Raw genomic sequence first — 19646 nt, 5'->3', positions numbered from 1 at the left:
ACTCTTTATAGACAAGCCACCCAAACTTAGCTTTGGGATTCAACCCAAGTGTGATGACTGCAGCAGTGTAACATGATGAACATAGTACAGTTTTGTACCTACCATAAATGTAGATGTCCGAGTGTTCACACTGCTGCAGTCCAGGTTACCCTCCTTCCATCCCCTCTGAACTAGCTGGACTTATCTATACCCTTCTATCCTATACAACCTTTGTGGTGTATTTGCTGGTAACTGAAGGTATTGTTTTTATTTTATATGTATATTTTTGATTAGCAATATGCATTGCCTACCCACTTGGGGGCACCTGCCATCTGGGGCAAGAAAAACTGAAGAAAATGGCGTCGGATGCATATTATATACCCCTGGTGCACTGTCAGGGAAGAAGCGACAGCAACCGACGCCGGACCAAGACTTTGGAACTCTGGCCGACTGCGGGACCACCTGACGGCAGGATAACCAAAGTGTGATGACTGCAGCAGTGTGAACACTCGAACATCTACATTTATGGTAGGTATAAAACTGTACTTTTCCACCTTTATGAAGAGGGATAGTGGAAGATTTCCAAAGGGTGGGGACAGTTGATTCCAGAATAGATTGATTAATTACTATAGATATTAGGATAGGCAATTGAGTCAGCAGCAAGTTTGAGGAATGTAGGAGATAGATTGTCAGTGGAAGGAGAGCAAGGTTTTAGCTTGAGTAGTAGAGATTTGATGTAAGTAATGGGAACTGGCTCAAAAGAAAACAATGTTGTGTTAGTGGGACTTGGAGAGGTGGGTGTTGAAGTAGAGTTTGGCTTAGAGGTTACCAGAGTTTGGATGGAAGAGATAGTGTTTATTCAGGAGGGTAGCTGTTTCCTGAGAGGAAGAGTTGGGGTATGGGAAGGGATTAGAGGGCTTTCCAGGATAGAGGATGTTGAGAGTTGATCTTGGAAAACTGCTTTCCTTCTGGCAATCACGTCAGCAAGAAGGGTATCAGAACTACAGGCCCTCATGGCTATGGAGCCTTTTATTACATTTCATCTGGACAGGGTGTCCCTCAGGACCAATCCTTCCTTTATGCCTAAGGTAGTATCCAGTGTGGCTCTTAACCAAACTATTCACCTGCCAACTTTTTACCCAAATCCACAGAACAAGGGGGAAGCGGATTCTGCATTCCTTGGACGTACACAGGCAACTAAGATTCTACTTAAACAGGACCAAATCTCTAAGAAAGTCTGAGCAACTACTGGTGGCATTTGCTGAAGGATCAGAGGGAAGGCTGTATCAAAGCAGACTATTTCAAAGTGGATAAGCCCCTGCATTCGTTTCTGCTACTTGCATCATGGTAAACCGGTGCCCAAAGAAATCAGGGCACATTCCACCAGGGCTGCATCTACCTCAGCAGCTTTTCTCAGAGGAGTTCCAACCAAAGACATTCTAGAAGCTGCTACTTGGAGCTCTGTTCATACATTTACAAAGCATTATCATTTGCCTCTCTTCTCTAAGTCCAGGCCAGGCTTTGCCACTGTAGTTCTGCAGGGCCTTATAACTGCTCCTAATGCTATTTAGCTCCAGCCTCAGCTTTGGGATTCTACCCAAATGTAATGAGCAACAGTGAACCATGAAGAACATAGTACAGTTGTGTGCACTTACCATAAATGTAGATGTTAGTGTATTCACTGTTGCAGTCCGGGTTACCCACCCGCCATCCCCCATTTTTCTAGAACTTTTCTTTCCTTCACTATATTCTACAGCTTTTGTGGTGTATTTGCTTTTAGATGAAGGTAAAGTTTGTTGTTAATTGCATATATATATATATATATATATATATATATATATATATATATATATATAGATATAGATATATATATATATATATATATATATATATAGATATAGATATATAGATATATACCTACAGCACCTGACATCTGGGGCAAGAAAAACTGAAGAAAATGGCATTGGCTGCATGTTTTATACCCTGACGACCTGACGTCATGGAAGAGGAGACAGCAACCGATGCAGGACCCAAGACTTTGATATTCAGGCCTACTGAGGGCAACCTGCCAGCAGATTACCCAAATGTAATGACTGCAACAGTGAATGCACTCTTACATCTACATTTATGGTAAGTGTACGCAACTGTACTTTCCTGATTCACACAAGTTCCTTTTTAAAAATCCTATTGCGGATCCAGAGACTATTTCACAGGGACCCAAGTGCATTAAGGTTTCTACTGCTAAAAATCCTACCCCTTCTGATAGATACTCCAGGGCTCTGGATCGATAGGGTAAGAAGGTTTACACTTCTGCAACCTTGGCCATTAGGGCCTTAAACCGCCAGTTTCATATGTTAAAGTATCAGCAACATGTTATTGGATTGCTTAAACAGAAAATTATGTTGATTTCTGACTGTGCGGAAAATAAAGAATTACTGGATTTAATGCATTCTGCTGAACAGGTTGGAAAGCGTACTTTGCAATGTGGATTTTATTCATTAGAGGCCTCTTGCAGGGCTGCTGTTACTGGGTCTGGGCTCAGATGGCATGCTTGGCTTAAGTAGCAATCTTTGCCTGATCATGTTAAAGCTAAATTGTTGGATGCTCCCTTAAATCAGGACCGCCTGTTTGGCAACAAGGCTGAGGAAGTTCTTAAAAAGATGGAAGATAAAGCTAAATCTATGCGCAAACTGTTAAAGATTTCTTACAAGGTCAGCCTCCTAGAGTTAGTAGACACTGGTCCTCCAAGAATTGGTCCTTTCCAGCCCCTTCTAGGTCATCACAAGCCAAACCCAGACACAGCTGAAACCCCAGGTTTCAGTCCCAGGGGGCACTCAAGACTAAGCAGTGGGGTGTTACCGCACCCAAATCAGGGAGTAGTAAGACACCCCCCCCCCCAATGGAAAATTGTCTCAATGACTTGATTTTAAAACTTCCAAGCACTTCCCAACTGAATGTTCCTTTAGGCGGAAAGATTGGTCTGCAGGCCAAAAACTGGGAACTCATTACCCAGGACAAATGGGTTTTAAATAGTGTCCCAGGGATACAGATTTCATTTCCACACGTTACCAACACCAAGCAGATGGGCACATCTACCCCCAAATCAGTGGGCAGAGGCCCACAATTAAGTACACTCTCTCTTAACCATGGGAGCTATTCAGTTGGTACCAAAAGAGGAAAATGGACAAGGTTTCTATTCGAGACTTTTTCTGGCACCCAGAAAAGGCAGTACATGGCATCCTATCATGGACCTTTCTACTCTAAATACCTTTCTGGTGATTCCAAAATTCAAGATGCTGACTCTTCACCAGCTGCTTCCTATGCTAGGCAAAGATGCCTGGTTGACAACACTAGACTTAAAAGAAGCATACCTGCACATCCCAATCAGGGAATCTTGCAGAAGATACCTATGCTTCAAAGCAGGCTACATGCACCATCAGTTCTCTGCACTGCCCTTTGGCTTATCTACTGCGCCCAGGGTATTCACAAAGTGCCCATCTCCAGTCATTGCATCCTGCAGGCAAAGGAATATTCAAATATACCCATACCTGGATGATTGTCTCATTCAGGCAGAAAGCCAGGACATACTTTTGAATAATCTGGCCTTTGTTCAAAGGGTACTGACTTCTCTGGGGTACACCATAAATAAAAAGAAATCACACCTGGTACCATGTCAACAAATTATATTCCTGGGAGCAAGCTTGGTTACAACTTCCCAGCTGGCTTTCCTCACGTCAGAGAAACGGACTCATTTGACAACCTACTTCAAATAAGTGGCCACAAAAGCCCAGTTATCTGCAAGGCAAATACTGCAAGCCTTGGAGGTTCATGTCCTCCTGCATTCTTCTAATTCCTTATGCAAGGCTGCATATGAGGAAACTGCAATGGTATCAACATTCACAGGATCTAGGAAGCTATGATTCCTTGCCTATGCCTAGAGCTCCTTTGGTGGGCAGAGGCCTGCCACCAAAACAAGGGACTACCATTCACACTACCCCTTGCTGCCCAAGCCATAACAGACGCATCATACTATGTATGGGGGGCTCACCTGGCAGAGAAGTGCATTCAGGGCAGATGGAACCCATGTCAAATGCACCTACACATAAATCAAAAGGAAGTGTTAGCTGTACAGAATGCTCTGACAGCCTTCAAGGACCACATTCTTCCTGGACAACTTCCTGGACTGACACCACGGTCATGTGGTACATAGGCAGGGGGGGTACGCACTCTTACCTCCTCTGCAGACTAGCCATGGCATTGTTGAACACAGCCTTGAGCTACCAAGTGAATCTATAAGCTCAATTCCTGCCAGGAAAACTAAATACATTGGCAGATGGACTAAGCAGAAGCCTCATGGACCCACACGAGTGGAAACTGGCTCAAAGGATTTTCAACATGTTGACAAGCAAATGGTGGAGCCCAGATATAGACCTGTTTGCCTCCCCCCCCCCCCCCCCCAGAACCACCAGTTGGACAAAGTTTGCACAAGGATTCCCCACAAACTAGCTTGGAAAGTGGATGCTCTATCCTTCAGCTGGAAAAACCTATCAGTTTATGCCTTTCCTCCTCTGCCTCTGATCTCCAAGGTACTACTAAAGATCAAACAGGACAAGTCGAGGACAATTTTAATTGCACCAGGCTGGCCACACCAACACTGGTACTCCCTCCTGTGCAGTGTGTCACGCTTGGCCCCATGGCACTTGCCTCAGACTCCTTCCCTGTTGTCTCAGCAGGAGAACCAGATTCTGCAACCTCAGCTGCAAACCCTGAACCTAGCAGCCTGGCTAATTATCTAATCTCTCCTTTACCACCCCTCAGTAAATCAGTGATGGATATCATTTTAGAGGCTAGGAGGCCTAGTACTAGAAAATCATATGCTGCGAAATGGAAAAGATTTTGTACCTGAAACCAATCTCAAGGGATGAGCGCAGCAGTGCCCAGTTTACTTCAGATTCTACAATATTTGACGGAGATGCTTCATAAGGGCTTGTCCTTTTCCTCCATCAAAATTCATGCCTCAGCCATTTCAGCTCATTATAGCACAGAACCTCCCCTCTTCTCTCACCCACTGCTCAAGCAGTTCCTCAGAGGGGCCAAAAATTTAAGGCCACCGAGGAGAGCTCCAACTCCACTCCGGGACCTTAACTTTGTCTTGGAGAAACTCATTCTTCCTCCTTTCGAGCCAGCTGCTATGGCAGATTTAAAATTCCTTTCCTGGAAAACAGCTTTCCTTTTAGCAATCACTTCTGCAAGAAGGGTGTCTGAGTTACAGGCCCTTATGGCAGTGGAGCCTTTCATCATCTTTCATGCGGACAGGGTGTCCCTCAGAACCATTCCCTCCTTCATGCCCAAGGTGGTATCCAGTGTGGCCCTTAATCAGTCCATTCATTTGCGTAACTTCTTTCCTAACCCACAGAACAAAGGGAAACGGATACTGCACTCCTCAGATGTGCACAGACAACTTAGATTCTACTTGGACAGGACTAAACCTCAAAGGAAATCTAAAGAAATGGTGACATTTGCTGCAGGGACAAAGGGGTAAGCTATTTTAAAATGGATAGGCCACTGCATTAATTCCTCCTATAAGCACCATGGAAAACCTATCCCACAGGGCATCAGACCCCTTTCAACCAGGGCTGCATCTACCTCTACAGCCTTTCTCAGGGGCGTCCCTACAAGGGACATCCTAGAAGCTGCTACCTGGACTTTCACCAAGCATTATCATTTGCCAATTTTCTCTAAATCCAGAGCTGGTTTTGCCACTGCAGTCTTGCAGGGCTTTATAGCTGGTCCTAATTCTATTTAAATTCCTCCTCCCAACCTTAGCTTTGGGAATCTACCCAAATGTAATGACTGCAACAGTGAAACATGAGGAACATAGTACAGTTGTGTACACTTACCATAAATGTAGATGTTCGAGTGTATTCACTGTTTCAGTCCTGGTTACCCTCCCTCCAGCCCCCTTTCTTCTTTTGGCTATACCTCTACTCTCACTCACTATGCTCAAAAAGCTTTTTGGTGTATTTGCTTTTTGTTGGTGGTATATCCTTGTATTATAGATTTAATTGCTTCCCATTAAGGGGGCACCTGACATCTGGGACAAGAAAAACTGATGTAATTGCGTCGGCTGCATGTTTTTATACCCCTGACAACCTGACGTCATGGAAGAAGGGACAGCAACTGATGCAGGGCCCAAGACTTTAATCAAGCTGACTGAGGGCTACTGCAAGCAGATAACCCAAATGTAATGACTGCAACGGTGAATACACTCTAACATCTACATTTATGATAAGTGTACACAACTGTACTTTTTTATACCCCTGACAACCTGATGTCAGTCCTGGAGCGACAGCATCTGATGCCGAAGTACTAAGATGTTCGTGTTACACTGCTGCAGTCATCACTGTAGGGTTATCCTGCCTTCAGGCGGTCCCGCAGTCAGCCCGAGTTCCAAAGTCTTGGTCCGGCGTCGGTTGCTGTCGCTTCTTCCCTGAAGTCAGTGCGTCAGGGGTATACAAGATGCATCCAACGCCATTTTCTTCAGTCTTTCTTGCCGCGCAGTGCCCGAAGCAGAAGGGTTGGCCGACTCCTGAGATTTTCTAATCGAATTTCAGACCGAAGTCTTCATAAAGCTAAGTACCCCGTTGGGGAATCTTTTCTTGCCTCAGTCCAATGTCAGAAAAAGTTAACAATTGCATTTCTTGTGGGAAGCAAATACCTCATAAGGACTTTCATTCTTATTGTATTCCTTGCCTAGGCCCAGACCATGATGTCACAGGTTGTCGGTTTTGTGCTAGGTTTAATAAACAAACTATTAAACATCGGTTTGATTTCACCCAACATTATTTTGGTAGAAAATTTAATTATACCATGCCGTCAGAGCAGCCGACGTCCAGAATGCATAAAAAATGCAAAGATAAGGACAGGCAGCCGAAATCCAAACCGGATTCCGAGGCCTCTGCTAGGCCAATCGCCGGCTCTCCGGTTTTCAGTGAGGCGCCTACGCAGCCCCTGACGACCGCTGATTTAGAACCCCAGGCGACATCCGATTCACAAGCGGAGATTACTAGGCCTCCACTACCTTTACCTTTAGGCCCTTCCGACTCCATTCCTGAAGGAGATTCCGGTGCAGCTGAAACGCCTTCAGTTGCTGTACGTGTCTTCAGACAGACTACACTCACTATTAAATCATATGCAAAACTGAAAACTCCTTTAAAAACAAAGAAGACTGCACAGCAGTCTCCAGCACAAGGCCCCATGCCTAGGAAACAGATGCTTAAGATGGCTGAAGGCTTAATTACCCTAATCAGGGGTTCCCATCCCCCTCCTGATAAAAGGCCAAGGTAGGAGGAGGACTACGCTTCCTCTGACCAGGTTTCTATTTCCTCAGACTCTTCTGAGGAACAGGAATATTCCTTTCCCCCTTATGAAGATTCTGATGCTGAAGAGTCTATCCCTTCTGCATCTCCCCCAGAAGACGTCTCTTTTGGGGAAACCTTACATACTGTGAGGGAACATTTCCACTGGGAAGGCCAGGATTACTCTGATTCTATGAAAAGGCTCTGAGAGTTCCTTTTACTACCCCAGCACAGACCACTTGGAATTCCACCTGTTAGACATCGTGGAGGATGTTTATTCAGAATCTAGCCTTAACCCAGATTCACTACCTCCTGCACCAGCCAAACCAGACAGATACTAGAGTCCCTGACTCACCAAATTCCTGCATAAAAGCCTAGTTGCTGACCCAGAAACCATTTCCCAGGGTCCCAAAGGGGTTAAAGCCTCTACTGCTAAAAATCATGTGCCCTCTGAAAGGGATTCTAGAGCACTAGACAGATGGGGAAAGAAAGTTTATACCTCAGCTACTCTAGCTATGAGAGCCTTAAATTGTCAGTTTCACATGCTGAAATATCAGCAGTATCCGATGTCTCAATTAAAACAAAAAATGAGCACACATATACAGAGCAGCCTGATTACAAGGAAATGCAAGATTTGTTACATTCAGCTGAACAAGTGGGAAAACGTACTTTGCAATGTGGATTTGATTCATTGGAAGCTTCTTGTAGAGCAGCAGTGACAGGGTCTGTCATACATAGGCATGCTTGGTTAAAAGAACAAACTTTGCCTGATCATGTTAAAGCAAAGTTATTGGATGCACTCTACAGCAGGATGTTTTATTTGGTGTAAAAGCAGAAGTTGTTTTAAAGAAAATGGAGGATAAGGCAAAATCTATGCAGACGGTCAAGGATTTCTTACAGGTTCAACCTCCTCGTTTCAGCAGAAATTGGCCAACCAAAAACTGGTCCTTTCCAGCTTCTGCCAGACCACAGAGGGGCAAATACAGACTCCCAAGAGGCAGAGGCCAGTCACAAGGCTCTTACCAGCCTTGACAATGGAGTGCCACAACCCAAAAAGGAGGAGAAGACAGGTCTCAAACTACCAGAAGACAAATACAATGACTTTACCCCTCAGACTACCAAGCTAAACTCTCTTGGCAGCTCCCTTGGGGGGGGGGGGGGGAACTAGCTCTCTTCACAGACAATTGGCACATCATCACAAAAGACAAATGGGTCCTAAATATTGTATCTCAAGGTTAGAGATTCCACTTTCACACTTTACCAAGGATAAAAGGAATGCCAAACCTGCCACCAAATCAATGGGCAGAGGCTCAAAAGCAAATTTCAGCTCTCATGGACATGAGAGCCATTCAACAGGTTCCTACACAGGAGCAAGGACAAGGATTTTACTCGACTGTTTCTAGTTCCCCGAAAGGACAAAGCCTGGAGACCCATTCTGGACCTCTCAATTCTAAACACATACCTGGAAGTACCCAAATTCAAGATGCTAACACTACAGCAACTTCTTCCCATGCTGGACAAGAAGGCTTGGCTAGTGACGTTGGACCTCAAGGAGGCATACCTGCATGTCCCCATCAGACAAAATTGCAGAAGATACCTCAGATTTATTGCAGGTTCAACCCATTACCAATTCTCTGCACTGCCCTTTGGCTTATCTACTGCGCCCAGGGTCTTCACAAAATGCCTGGCACCAGTAATTGCATACTGCAGACAGGATTCAAATATCCCCATACTTGGACGACTGCCTTATTCAAGCAGAAAGCAAAGACATTCTATTAAAGCATCTGGCGTTTGTCAAAAACCTAAGTTGCCTAGGGTACACAGTAAACAAAAAGAAGTAAAAACTAGTGCCCTCACAAGACATAATATTCCTGGGTGCCAGCTTAAATGCAACGGCTCAGATGGCTTACCTCACACCAGACAAACAAAGACATCTGACTCAATACTTCAAAATGATGGTAACAAAGACCCAACTCCCTGCAAGAAAAATTCTGCAGGCTTTGAGCTTCATGGCATCTTGCATACTACTAATTCCATTTGCAAAACTGCATATGAGGAAATTACAATGGTATCTGAAAAGTGTATGGTCTCAACACAACCACAGCTTGGAAACAATAATTCAACTCATTCTCTGCCTTCAACAGGAGTTTCTATGGTGGGCTCAGGCATGTCACCTCAACAAGGGTCAGCCTTTCACCTTACCCACCAGCCAGGCAAACTATAACAGATGCATCGGATTATGCCTGGGGAGCACACATGGCAGGACAGTGTATTCAGGGCAAATGGCCTGCAAACCAAAGGCATCTACATATCAATCAAAAAGAGATGTTAGCTGTACAAAATGCCCTAACAGCTTTCAAGGACCTCCTACGTCCAGGACAGCTCGTAGTAAAGATGGGCAGCACCACAGTGATGTGGTACATAAGCAAGGGGGCACACACTCCTACCCCCTATGCAGACAAGCAATGACCTTGTGGAACACAGCACTGACCTACCAAGTTCATCTACAAGCAATTCCTGCCAGGAAAAAAAAATACACTGGCAGAAGATCTAAGCAGAAACATCACAGATCCTCACGAGTGGAAACTAGATCTACAAGTATTCGCAATGATAACTCAAAAATGGGGGAGCCCAGACATAAATCTGTTTGCTTCCCCCCCAAAACTACCAACTACGGAAATTCTGCACAACGACATACCCCACACTAGCTTGGAAAGTGGACGCCCTCTCATTCAGTTGGAAAACATTGACAGTGTATGCCTTTCCTCCACTGCCTCTTCTGGCAAAGGTGCTGCTGAAAGCCAGACTGGCCACACCAACACTGGTATCCAATACTTAGGACCATGGCTCAAGGACCACCATGGATTTTGCCAACAATTCCTCACCTGCTCACTCAGCAAAACAATCAGATTCTACACAGCCAGCTCAAGACTTTAAATCTGGCTGCATGGCAAATTGCCTAAATAACCAGTCAACTCTTCTCTCTAAAGCTGTGATGGACGTCATTCTGGAAGCCAGAAGGCCTAGCACCAGGAAAGCCTATTCAGACAAATGGAAAAGATTCTGCACCTGGAACCAGGCTAAAGGCCTCAATCCCCTAGTTCCAAATATTCCTCAGATTCTTCAATATTTAATGGAGATGTTGCACAAAGGGCTTTCCTTCTCGTCTATTAATATCCACGCCTCAGCTATTTCAGCTCAATACAACACGGATCCGCCTATATTTTCACCTCCATTACTAAGACAGTTCCTCAGAGGGGCTAAGAACATAAGACCGCCCCGGAGAGCACCAACACCAACTTGGGATCTCAACTTTGTTCTGGAAAAGCTAACACTGCCGCCCTTTGAACCAGCTTTCACTGCTGATCTACAGTTCCTATCATGGAAAACTGCCCTGTTGCTAGCAATATCTTCAGCACGAAGAGTCTCAGAACTACAGGCCCTAATGGTAGTGGAGCCTTTCATCATTTTTCATCAAGACAGAGTCTCTTTACGAACTAACCCTTCCTTTATGCCAAAGGTGGTATCCAGTGTGGCCCTAAACCAAACCATTCATTTGCCCACCTTTTATCCAAACCCCCAGAACAAAGGGGAAGGCTCCTACACTCTTCGGACATTCACAGGCAATTACGTTACTACTTGGATAAAACTAAGGCCTTCAGAAAATCTGACCAGCTCTTTGTATCCTATGCTGCAGGATCTCGAGGAAAAGCTATCTCAGAACAGACCATTTCAAAATGGATAGGACATTGTATCCGTTTCTGCTACACACACCATGGGAAATCTGTGCCTGGTAACATCAGGCCCCATTCCACCAGGGCTACAGCAACATCAACAGCCTTCCTCAGAGGGGTACCAACCAAGGATATTTTGGAGGCTGCCACTTGGAGTTCAGTGCACACCTTCACCAAGTACTATTGCTTACCTCTATACTCTAAAACCAGAGCTGGCTTTGCCACTGCAGTTCTGCAGGGCCTATTAGCCTCTCCAAACCCTGTTTAGTGCCACCACCCATCCTTCGCTTTGGGATTCAACCCAACAGTGATGACTGCAGCAGTGTAACACTATGAACATAGTACAGTTTTGTACCTACCATAAATGTAGATGTTAGAGTGTTCACACTGCTGCAGTCCAGGTTACCCTCCCTCCATCCCCTCTGAACTAACTGGACTTATCTATTCCTTTCTATCCTATACAACCTCTGTGGTGTATTTGCTTGTTACTGAAGGTTTTGTTTTCTTTTTATATGTATTTTTTTATATAGAAATATGTATTGCCTACCTATTGGGGGCACCTGACATCTGGGGCAAGAAAAACTGAAGAAAATGGCATCTGATGCATCATGTATACCCCTGACGCACTGACGTCAGGGAAGAAGCGACAGCAACCGACGCCGGACCAAGACTTTGGAACTCGGGCCGACTGCGGGACTGCCTGACGGCAGGATAACCCAAGTGTGATGACTGCAGCTGAGTGAACACTCTAGCATCTACATTTATGGTTGGTACAAAACTGTACTTTTCTAGTATTCGGGCCCACTGAGGGCTACCTGCAGGCAGATAACCCAAGTGTGAAGACTGCAACAGTGAATACACTCGAACATCTATATTTATGGTAAGTGTACATCACTGTACTTTCTTATGCAGCAATAGAAAATGTTTTTCCGATGTGTAGATTTGTTTTATATGCCTAACTTGTTAATTTCCTTTTCGTTCAAGATTTAAATTAGTTTCGCGACACACTGTGGAATTTAATCAGCTGGCCATGCAAAACTCTGATGGATCTGAAGCCATGTTGAATCGAGTTATGACGAAGGATAATATAGGCGTAGCTGTTTTACTGGAGTTACGAAAAGAACTCGTAGAGCTGTCCAGTAAGTTAAATTTTCTCTTTCTGGAAAATGCTACTGTGGTATCCTTTCTTGAATATGTAAGGACGTGTAACTTTTCACTGAATCTTGGAAAAGCAAGATACAAAACATCACAACTAAAACTTAAAGGCAGTAACCTGAGCAAACAGTGTTAATCTTCAGTGCATCTTGCAAACACCATAAAAAGATGACCTGATAAGAAGTGGTATTAGGTAACCATTAGGAATGTCTGCTGAGGCATTAGGACCAAGCCACTGTAAATTTGTGAGACTGCTGCTGTCTCCCCTTACTCCCCGTGATGCTGCTGCTGTTTCCCCTTACTCCCCGTGATGCTGCTGCTGTCTCCCCTTACTCTCCGTGATGCTGCCGCCGTCTCCCCTTACTCCCCGTGATGCTGCCGCCGTCTCCCCTTACTCCCCGTGATGCTGCCGCCATCTCCCCTTACTCCCCGTGATGTTGCCGCCGTCTCCCCTCACGGCCCCCGTGATGCTGCCGCCGTCTCCCCTCACGGCCCCCGTGATGCTGCCGCCGTCTCCCCTCACGGCCCCCGTGATGCTGCCGCTGTCTCCCCTCACGGCCCCCGTGATGCTGCCGCCTCCTCACGGCCCCGTGATGCTGCCGCCTCCACGGCCCCGTGATGCTGCCGCCGCCTCCCCTCACGGCCCCCGTGATGCTGCCGCCGTCTCCCCGCACGCGCCCCGTGACTCTGCCGCCGTCTCCCCTCACGGCCCCGTGATGCTGCCGCCGTCTCCCTCACGGCCCCGTGATGCTGCCGCCGTCTCCCTCACGGCCCCGTGATGCTGCCGCCGTCTCCCCTCACGGCCCCGTGATGCTGCCGCCTCCCCTCACGGCCCCGTGATGCTGCCGCCGCCTCCCCTCACGGCCCCGTGATGCTGCCGCCGTCTCCCCTCACGGCCCCGTGATGCTGCCGCCGCCTCCCCTCACGGCCCCGTGATGCTGCCGCTCTCCCTCACGGCCCCGTGATGCTGCCGCCGCCTCCCTCACGGCCCCGTGATGCTGCCGCCGTCCCCTCACGGCCCCGTGATGCTGCCGCCGTCTCCCTCACGGCCCCGTGATGCTGCCGCCGCTCCCTCACGGCCCCGTGATGCTGCCGCCGTCTCCCTCACGGCCCCGTGATGCTGCCGCCTCCCTCACGGCCCCGTGATGCTGCCGCCGTCTCCCTCACGGCCCCGTGATGCTGCCGCCGCTCCCCTCACGGCCCCGTGATGCTGCCGCCGCTCCCCTCACGGCCCCGTGATGCTGCCGCCGCTCCCTCACGGCCCCGTGATGCTGCCGCCGTCTCCCCTCACGGCCCCGTGATGCTGCCGCCGTCTCCCCTCACGGCCCCCGTGATGCTGCCGCCGTCTCCCCTCACGGCCCCCGTGATGCTGCCGCCGTCTCCCCTCACGGCCCCCGTGATGCTGCCGCCGTCTCCCCTCACGGCCCCCGTGATGCTGCCGCCGTCTCCCCTCACGGCCCCCGTGATGCTGCCGCCTCCCCTCACGCCCCGTGATGCTGCCGCTCCTCCTCACGGCCCCGTGATGCTGCCGCTGCCTCCCCTCACGGCCCCGTGATGCTGCCGCCGTCTCCCCTCACGGCCCCGTGATGCTGCCGCCGTCTCCTCACGGCCCCGTGATGCTGCCGCCGTCTCCCCTCACCGCCCCCCTCATGCTGCCGCCGTCTCCCCTCACGGCCCCCGTGATGCTGCCGCCGTCTCCCCTCACGGCCCCCGTGATGCTGCCGCCGTCTCCCCTCACGGCCCCCGTGATGCTGCCGCCGTCTCCCCTCACGGCCCCCGTGATTATGTTCTACCTCCCATGTTTCCAGTGTTTCATTGTTGAATGATTAGTTTTGTTACAAAAAGTATTGTGTACATCATTGCTTCATATCCTAGGTAGCCCTCTTTTTTTTTCATTTGTTTAACACTTTTTTTTTTTTTTTGTAATTTAGACAGCTTGCTGTGTAGATTGTTCAGGCCTTTAGGTCTGTTTTTCTCCCTTGCATATCCCAACAAAACTGCTGTCTAAAGAGTGCCCTTGTAGTGCCATGCAGAAGGTGCCCTTGTAGTGCCACATAGAAGGTGCCTTGTAGTGGCATGTAAAAGGTGGCCTTATAGTGGCACGTAAGTGCATGGCACTGAGTTCTGTTTGTTATTGGCAAGAGGCATAATACTAGTGTGTGTGTTACTTGCCATTTCTTTAACATAGTTACCCAAAAGAAACAAAGGGAAAAGCTGAACATCTACTTTTCAGCTCCACGCTTGTGACTACGATAAAAATAAGTACCCTGTTGGGGAATCTCTTATTACCTATTTGCTAAGCTTAGGTTGCCCTTTAAATTTTTAGCTGATTCCGTCCATGTCATCTAGGTAGAGAAAATGCAAGTGCAGTTGGCACAAAGACAGCTGTGCCCACTGCTTGTTTTGCTTAGGCCCATCCCATGACTATAAAGCCTGTACAGTCTGCCAGCTGTTCCTAAAACATTCCACAGCCGTCTTGCAGCCCTTAAGCTCATTGTGGAAAACCAGTGTCTAAAACGCCTAGCCCTTGGTATGGAACCAGAACCGGCCATCACAGCAGAGCTGCTGAAGAAGGCGGCCCAAGGTATCTATGCCTGACACTGCGCTTCTAAGTACGGACTTGCCAGCTTCCAATCTAGGGGCTGAGGAACGTCCAGTAGAATTGGCGACTTCGGCGGTACTGTTTCAGAAGCTGCCTTTGTTTCTCCAGCCTGCATGTCTGCGGAGGTATCTGCGATGTTAGGGGGAGCCAGGCTCGCCCGAATGGCCGCTGTTTGTCTCTGAGGAGGGCACTCCTACTCTTGGCCTGACATTGCATACTAGGCCTTTGCCCACTCAACCAGGACCAAAGACTCCTCCTCTCAAAAGGAAGCAGAAGGCAAAGCATTTGTCTTCCCCAGCAGATCAGCCAACTTTTATGGCCTTGAGGCCTACTTCTTCACAAACGCCTACCCTTCCAACCTTAAGTCCCAGGCCTGCCTCTGCTAGCTGTGTCACACTTTCACATACTCAAGAGGAAGATTCCTCCTCGTCTTCTGATGAGTCCCTCTCCTATGCCTCACAGTTGGCTTCACCCCTGGAATACTTTTCTCCGGATGAGGATTCCTTGGAGGGGGGATTCTCCACCTGAGGACATGCGGGAATATTTTAAATGGGACTCTACTCAAATGGCAGAGGTGCAGAAGAGAGATTTCGAACTTCTGCGTATGGATTCCCCCTTACCCTCTGCTATCCCTCCTGTAATACCAACATACTTAAATGCCTTTGATTGTGCTTCCAAGACTCCAGAATCTCAAGACAATGGTCCCAAAAAGATCAGACAGGTTCTAGAAGGTGCCTGATGATTTCAAAATTTTTCATTAAACCACCAGTGGCAGACCCAGCTGCAATTGCTGTGTCAGCAGACCAACAATCTAGGCAGCTTCCCTCTTCTTCCCTCCTGCCATCAAATAACCAGCAAGGTGATGGACAGACTAAAAAAGAAGATCCCTGGCATTTAGGTCCATCAGTTACCAGACTCGTATGGTAAAGTACGCCTTAGACTTAGTCTCCCAGGCCTCACATCTGCTCTCTCTCCATCAAAACCTCAGATTGTCTCAAAACTCTTCTAAACAACACAAGTTGCCAGACATTCCATCAAATGCACCTACGTTGCTGCAAAAGCATTGTCAGCTGCATCTGCTTCTGTTCTACGTAGGTACTCCTGGCTAAGGCTGCAACTTCTGCCAGACAATTTCAAAAACAAAGTCATGGCAATGGTAAGCAGTCTTTTAAAAATCTGCAAGAGAAAAGCAGGATCTCCAGCATCATTTTGTATCCCTAGTACCATATTATATATATATATATATATATATATATATATATATATATATATATATATATATATATATATATATAGTACCTACATTCCATAGGAGCTACCCAGTCAGGAAGGCATCCACACCCCTCCTCCCTCAATCTTTTTGTATCCCTAGTACCATATTATATATATATATATATATATTTATATATATATATATATATATATATATATAGTACCTACATTCCATAGGAGCTACCCAGTCAGGAAGGCATCCACACCCCCTCCCTCCAATCTTTTTGTATCCCTAGTACCATATTATATATATATATATATATATATATATATATATATATATATATATATATATATATAGTACCTACATTCCATAGGAGCTACCCAGCCAGGAAGGCATCCACACCCCTCCCTCCAATCTTTTGTATCCCTAGTACCATATTATATATATATATATATATATATATATATATATATATATATATAGTACATTCCATAGGAGCTACCCAGTCAGGAAGGCATCCACACCCTCCTCCAATCTTTTTGTATCCCTAGTACCATATTATATATATATATATATATATATATATATGTAGTACCTACATTCCATAGGAACTACCCAGTCAGGAAGGCATCCACACCCCCTCCCTCCAATCTTTTTGTATCCCTAGTACCATATTATATATATATATATATATATATATATATATATATATATATATATATATATATATATATATATATATATATATATATAGTACCTACATTCCGTAGGAGCTACCCAGTCAGGAAGGCATCCACACCCCTCCCTCCAATCTTTTTGTATCTCTAGTACCATTATATATATATATATATATATATATATATATATATATATAGTACCTACATTCCATAGGAGCTACCCAGCCAGGAAGGCATCCACACCCCTCCCTCCAATCTTTTTGTATCCCTAGTACCATATTATATATATATATATATATATATATATATATATATATATATATATATATATATATATAGTACCTACTATAGGAGCTACCCATCCAGGAAGGCATCCACACCCTCCCTCCAATCTTTTGTATCCCTAGTACCATATTATATATATATATATATATATATATATATATATATATATATATATATATATATATATAGTACCTACATTCCATAGAGCTACCCAGCCAGAAGGCATCCACACTCCCTCCCTCCAATCTTTTTGTATCCCTAGTACCATATTATATATATATATATATATATATATATATATATATATATATATATATATATAGTACCTACATTCCATAGGAGCTACCCAGTCAGGAAGGCATCCACACCCCCTCCCTCCAATCTTTTTGTATCCCTAGTACCATATTATATATATATATATATATATATATATATATATATATATATATATATATATATATATAGTACCTACATTCCATAGGAGCTACCCAGTCAGGAAGGCATCCACACCCCCTCCCTCCAATCTTTTTGTATCCCTAGTACCATATATATATATATATATATATATATATATATATAGTACCTACATTCCATAGGAGCTACCCAGTCAGGAAGGCATCCACACCTCCCTCCAATCTTTTTGTATCCCTAGTGCCATATTATATATATATATGTATATATATATATATATATATATATAGTACCTAAATTCCATAGGAGCTACCCAGTCAGGAAGGCATCCACACCCCCTCCCTCCAATCTTTTTGTATCCCTAGTACCATATTATATATATCTATATATATATATATATATATATATATATATATATATATATATATATATATATATATAGTACCTACATTCCATAGGAGCTACCCAGCCAGGAAGGCATCCACACCCACCCCTCCTATCTTTTTGTATCCCTAGTACCATATTATATATATATATATATATATATATATATATATATATATATAGTACCTAAATTCCATAGAGCTACCCAGTCAGGAAGGCATCCACACCTCCCTCCAATCTTTTGTATCCCTAGTACCATATTATATATATATATATATATATATATATATATATATATATATATAGTACCTACATTCCATAGGAGCTACCCAGCCAGGAAGGCATCCACACCCCCTCCCTCCAATCTTTTTGTATCCCTAGTACCATATTATATATATATATATATATATATATATATATATATATATATATATATATATATATATATATAGTACCTACATTCCATAGGAGCTACCCAGCCAGAAGGCATCCACACCCCTCCCTCCAATCTTTTGTATCCCTAGTACCATATTATATATATATATATATATATATATATATATATATATATATAGTACCTACATTCCATAGGAGCTACCCAGCCAGGAAGGCATCCACACCCCCTCCCTCCAATCTTTTTGTATCCCTAGTACCATATTATATATATATATATATATATATATATATATATATATAGTACCTACATTCCATAGGAGCTACCCAGTCAGGAAGGCATCCACACCCCCTCCCTCCAATCTTTTTGTATCCCTAGTACCATATTATATATATATATATATATATATATATATATATATATATATATATATATATATATATATATATAGTACCTACATTCCATAGGAGCTACCCAGTCAGGAAGGCATCCACACCCCTCCCTCCAATCTTTTTGTATCCCTAGTACCATATTATATATATATATATATATATATATATATATATATATATATATAGTACCTACATTCCATAGGAGCTACCCAGCCAGGAAGGCATCCACACCCCCTCCCTCCAATCTTTTTGTATCCCTAGTACCATATTATATATATATATATATATATATATATATATATATATATATATATATATATATATATATATATATATATATATATATAGTACCTACATTCCATAGGAGCTACCCAGTCAGGAAGGCATGCACACCCCCTCCAATCTTTTGTATCCCTAGTACCATATTATATATATATATATATATATATATATATATATATATATATATATATATATATAGTACCTAAATTCCATAGGAGCTACCCAGTCAGGAAGGCATCCACACCCCTCCCTCCAATCTTTTGTATCCCTAGTACCATATTATATATAGATATATATATATATATATATATATATATATATATATATATATATAGTACCTACATTCCATAGGAGCTACCCAGTCAGGAAGGCATCCACACCCCTCCCTCCAATCTTTTGTATCCTAGTACCATATTATATATATATATATATATATATATATATATATATATATATATATATATATATATATATATATATATAGTACCTACATTCCATAGGAGCTACCCAGTCAGGAAGGCATCCACACCCCTCCTCCCTCCAATCTTTTTGTATCCCTAGTACCATATTATATATATATATATATATATATATATATATATATATATATATATATATATATAGTACCTACATTCCATAGGAGCTACCCAGTCAGGAAGGCATCCACACCCCCTCCCTCCAATCTTTTTGTATCCCTAGTACCATATTATATATATATATATATATATATATATATATATATATATAGTACCTAAATTCCATAGGAGCTACCCAGCC

The 19646-nt window shown here is 44.3% G+C and overlaps 1 protein-coding gene across 2 annotated transcripts in view; it reads left to right on the top strand.

Annotated features, from left to right (window-relative positions):
• CNOT6 (CCR4-NOT transcription complex subunit 6) overlaps positions 1 to 19646 on the top strand; it is a 1957714-nt gene that overhangs the window by 1518178 nt on the left and 419890 nt on the right. For both annotated transcript variants that reach the window (XM_044068935.1, XM_044068934.1), the window contains exon 9: positions 12056 to 12210. In XM_044068935.1, coding sequence (XP_043924870.1) covers positions 12056 to 12210 — 155 coding nt within the window. The remainder of the gene's footprint in view (positions 1 to 12055; positions 12211 to 19646) is intronic.

The sequence above is a fragment of the Protopterus annectens genome, chromosome 4.part0 (genome assembly GCF_019279795.1).
Source record: "Protopterus annectens isolate FY-2018-M chromosome 4.part0, PAN1.0, whole genome shotgun sequence".
In the NCBI taxonomy this organism is placed as follows: Eukaryota; Metazoa; Chordata; order Ceratodontiformes; family Protopteridae; genus Protopterus; species Protopterus annectens.
The sequence above is the reverse complement of the archived record's forward strand: the minus strand, read 5'-3'. Positions and strand labels throughout refer to the sequence as shown.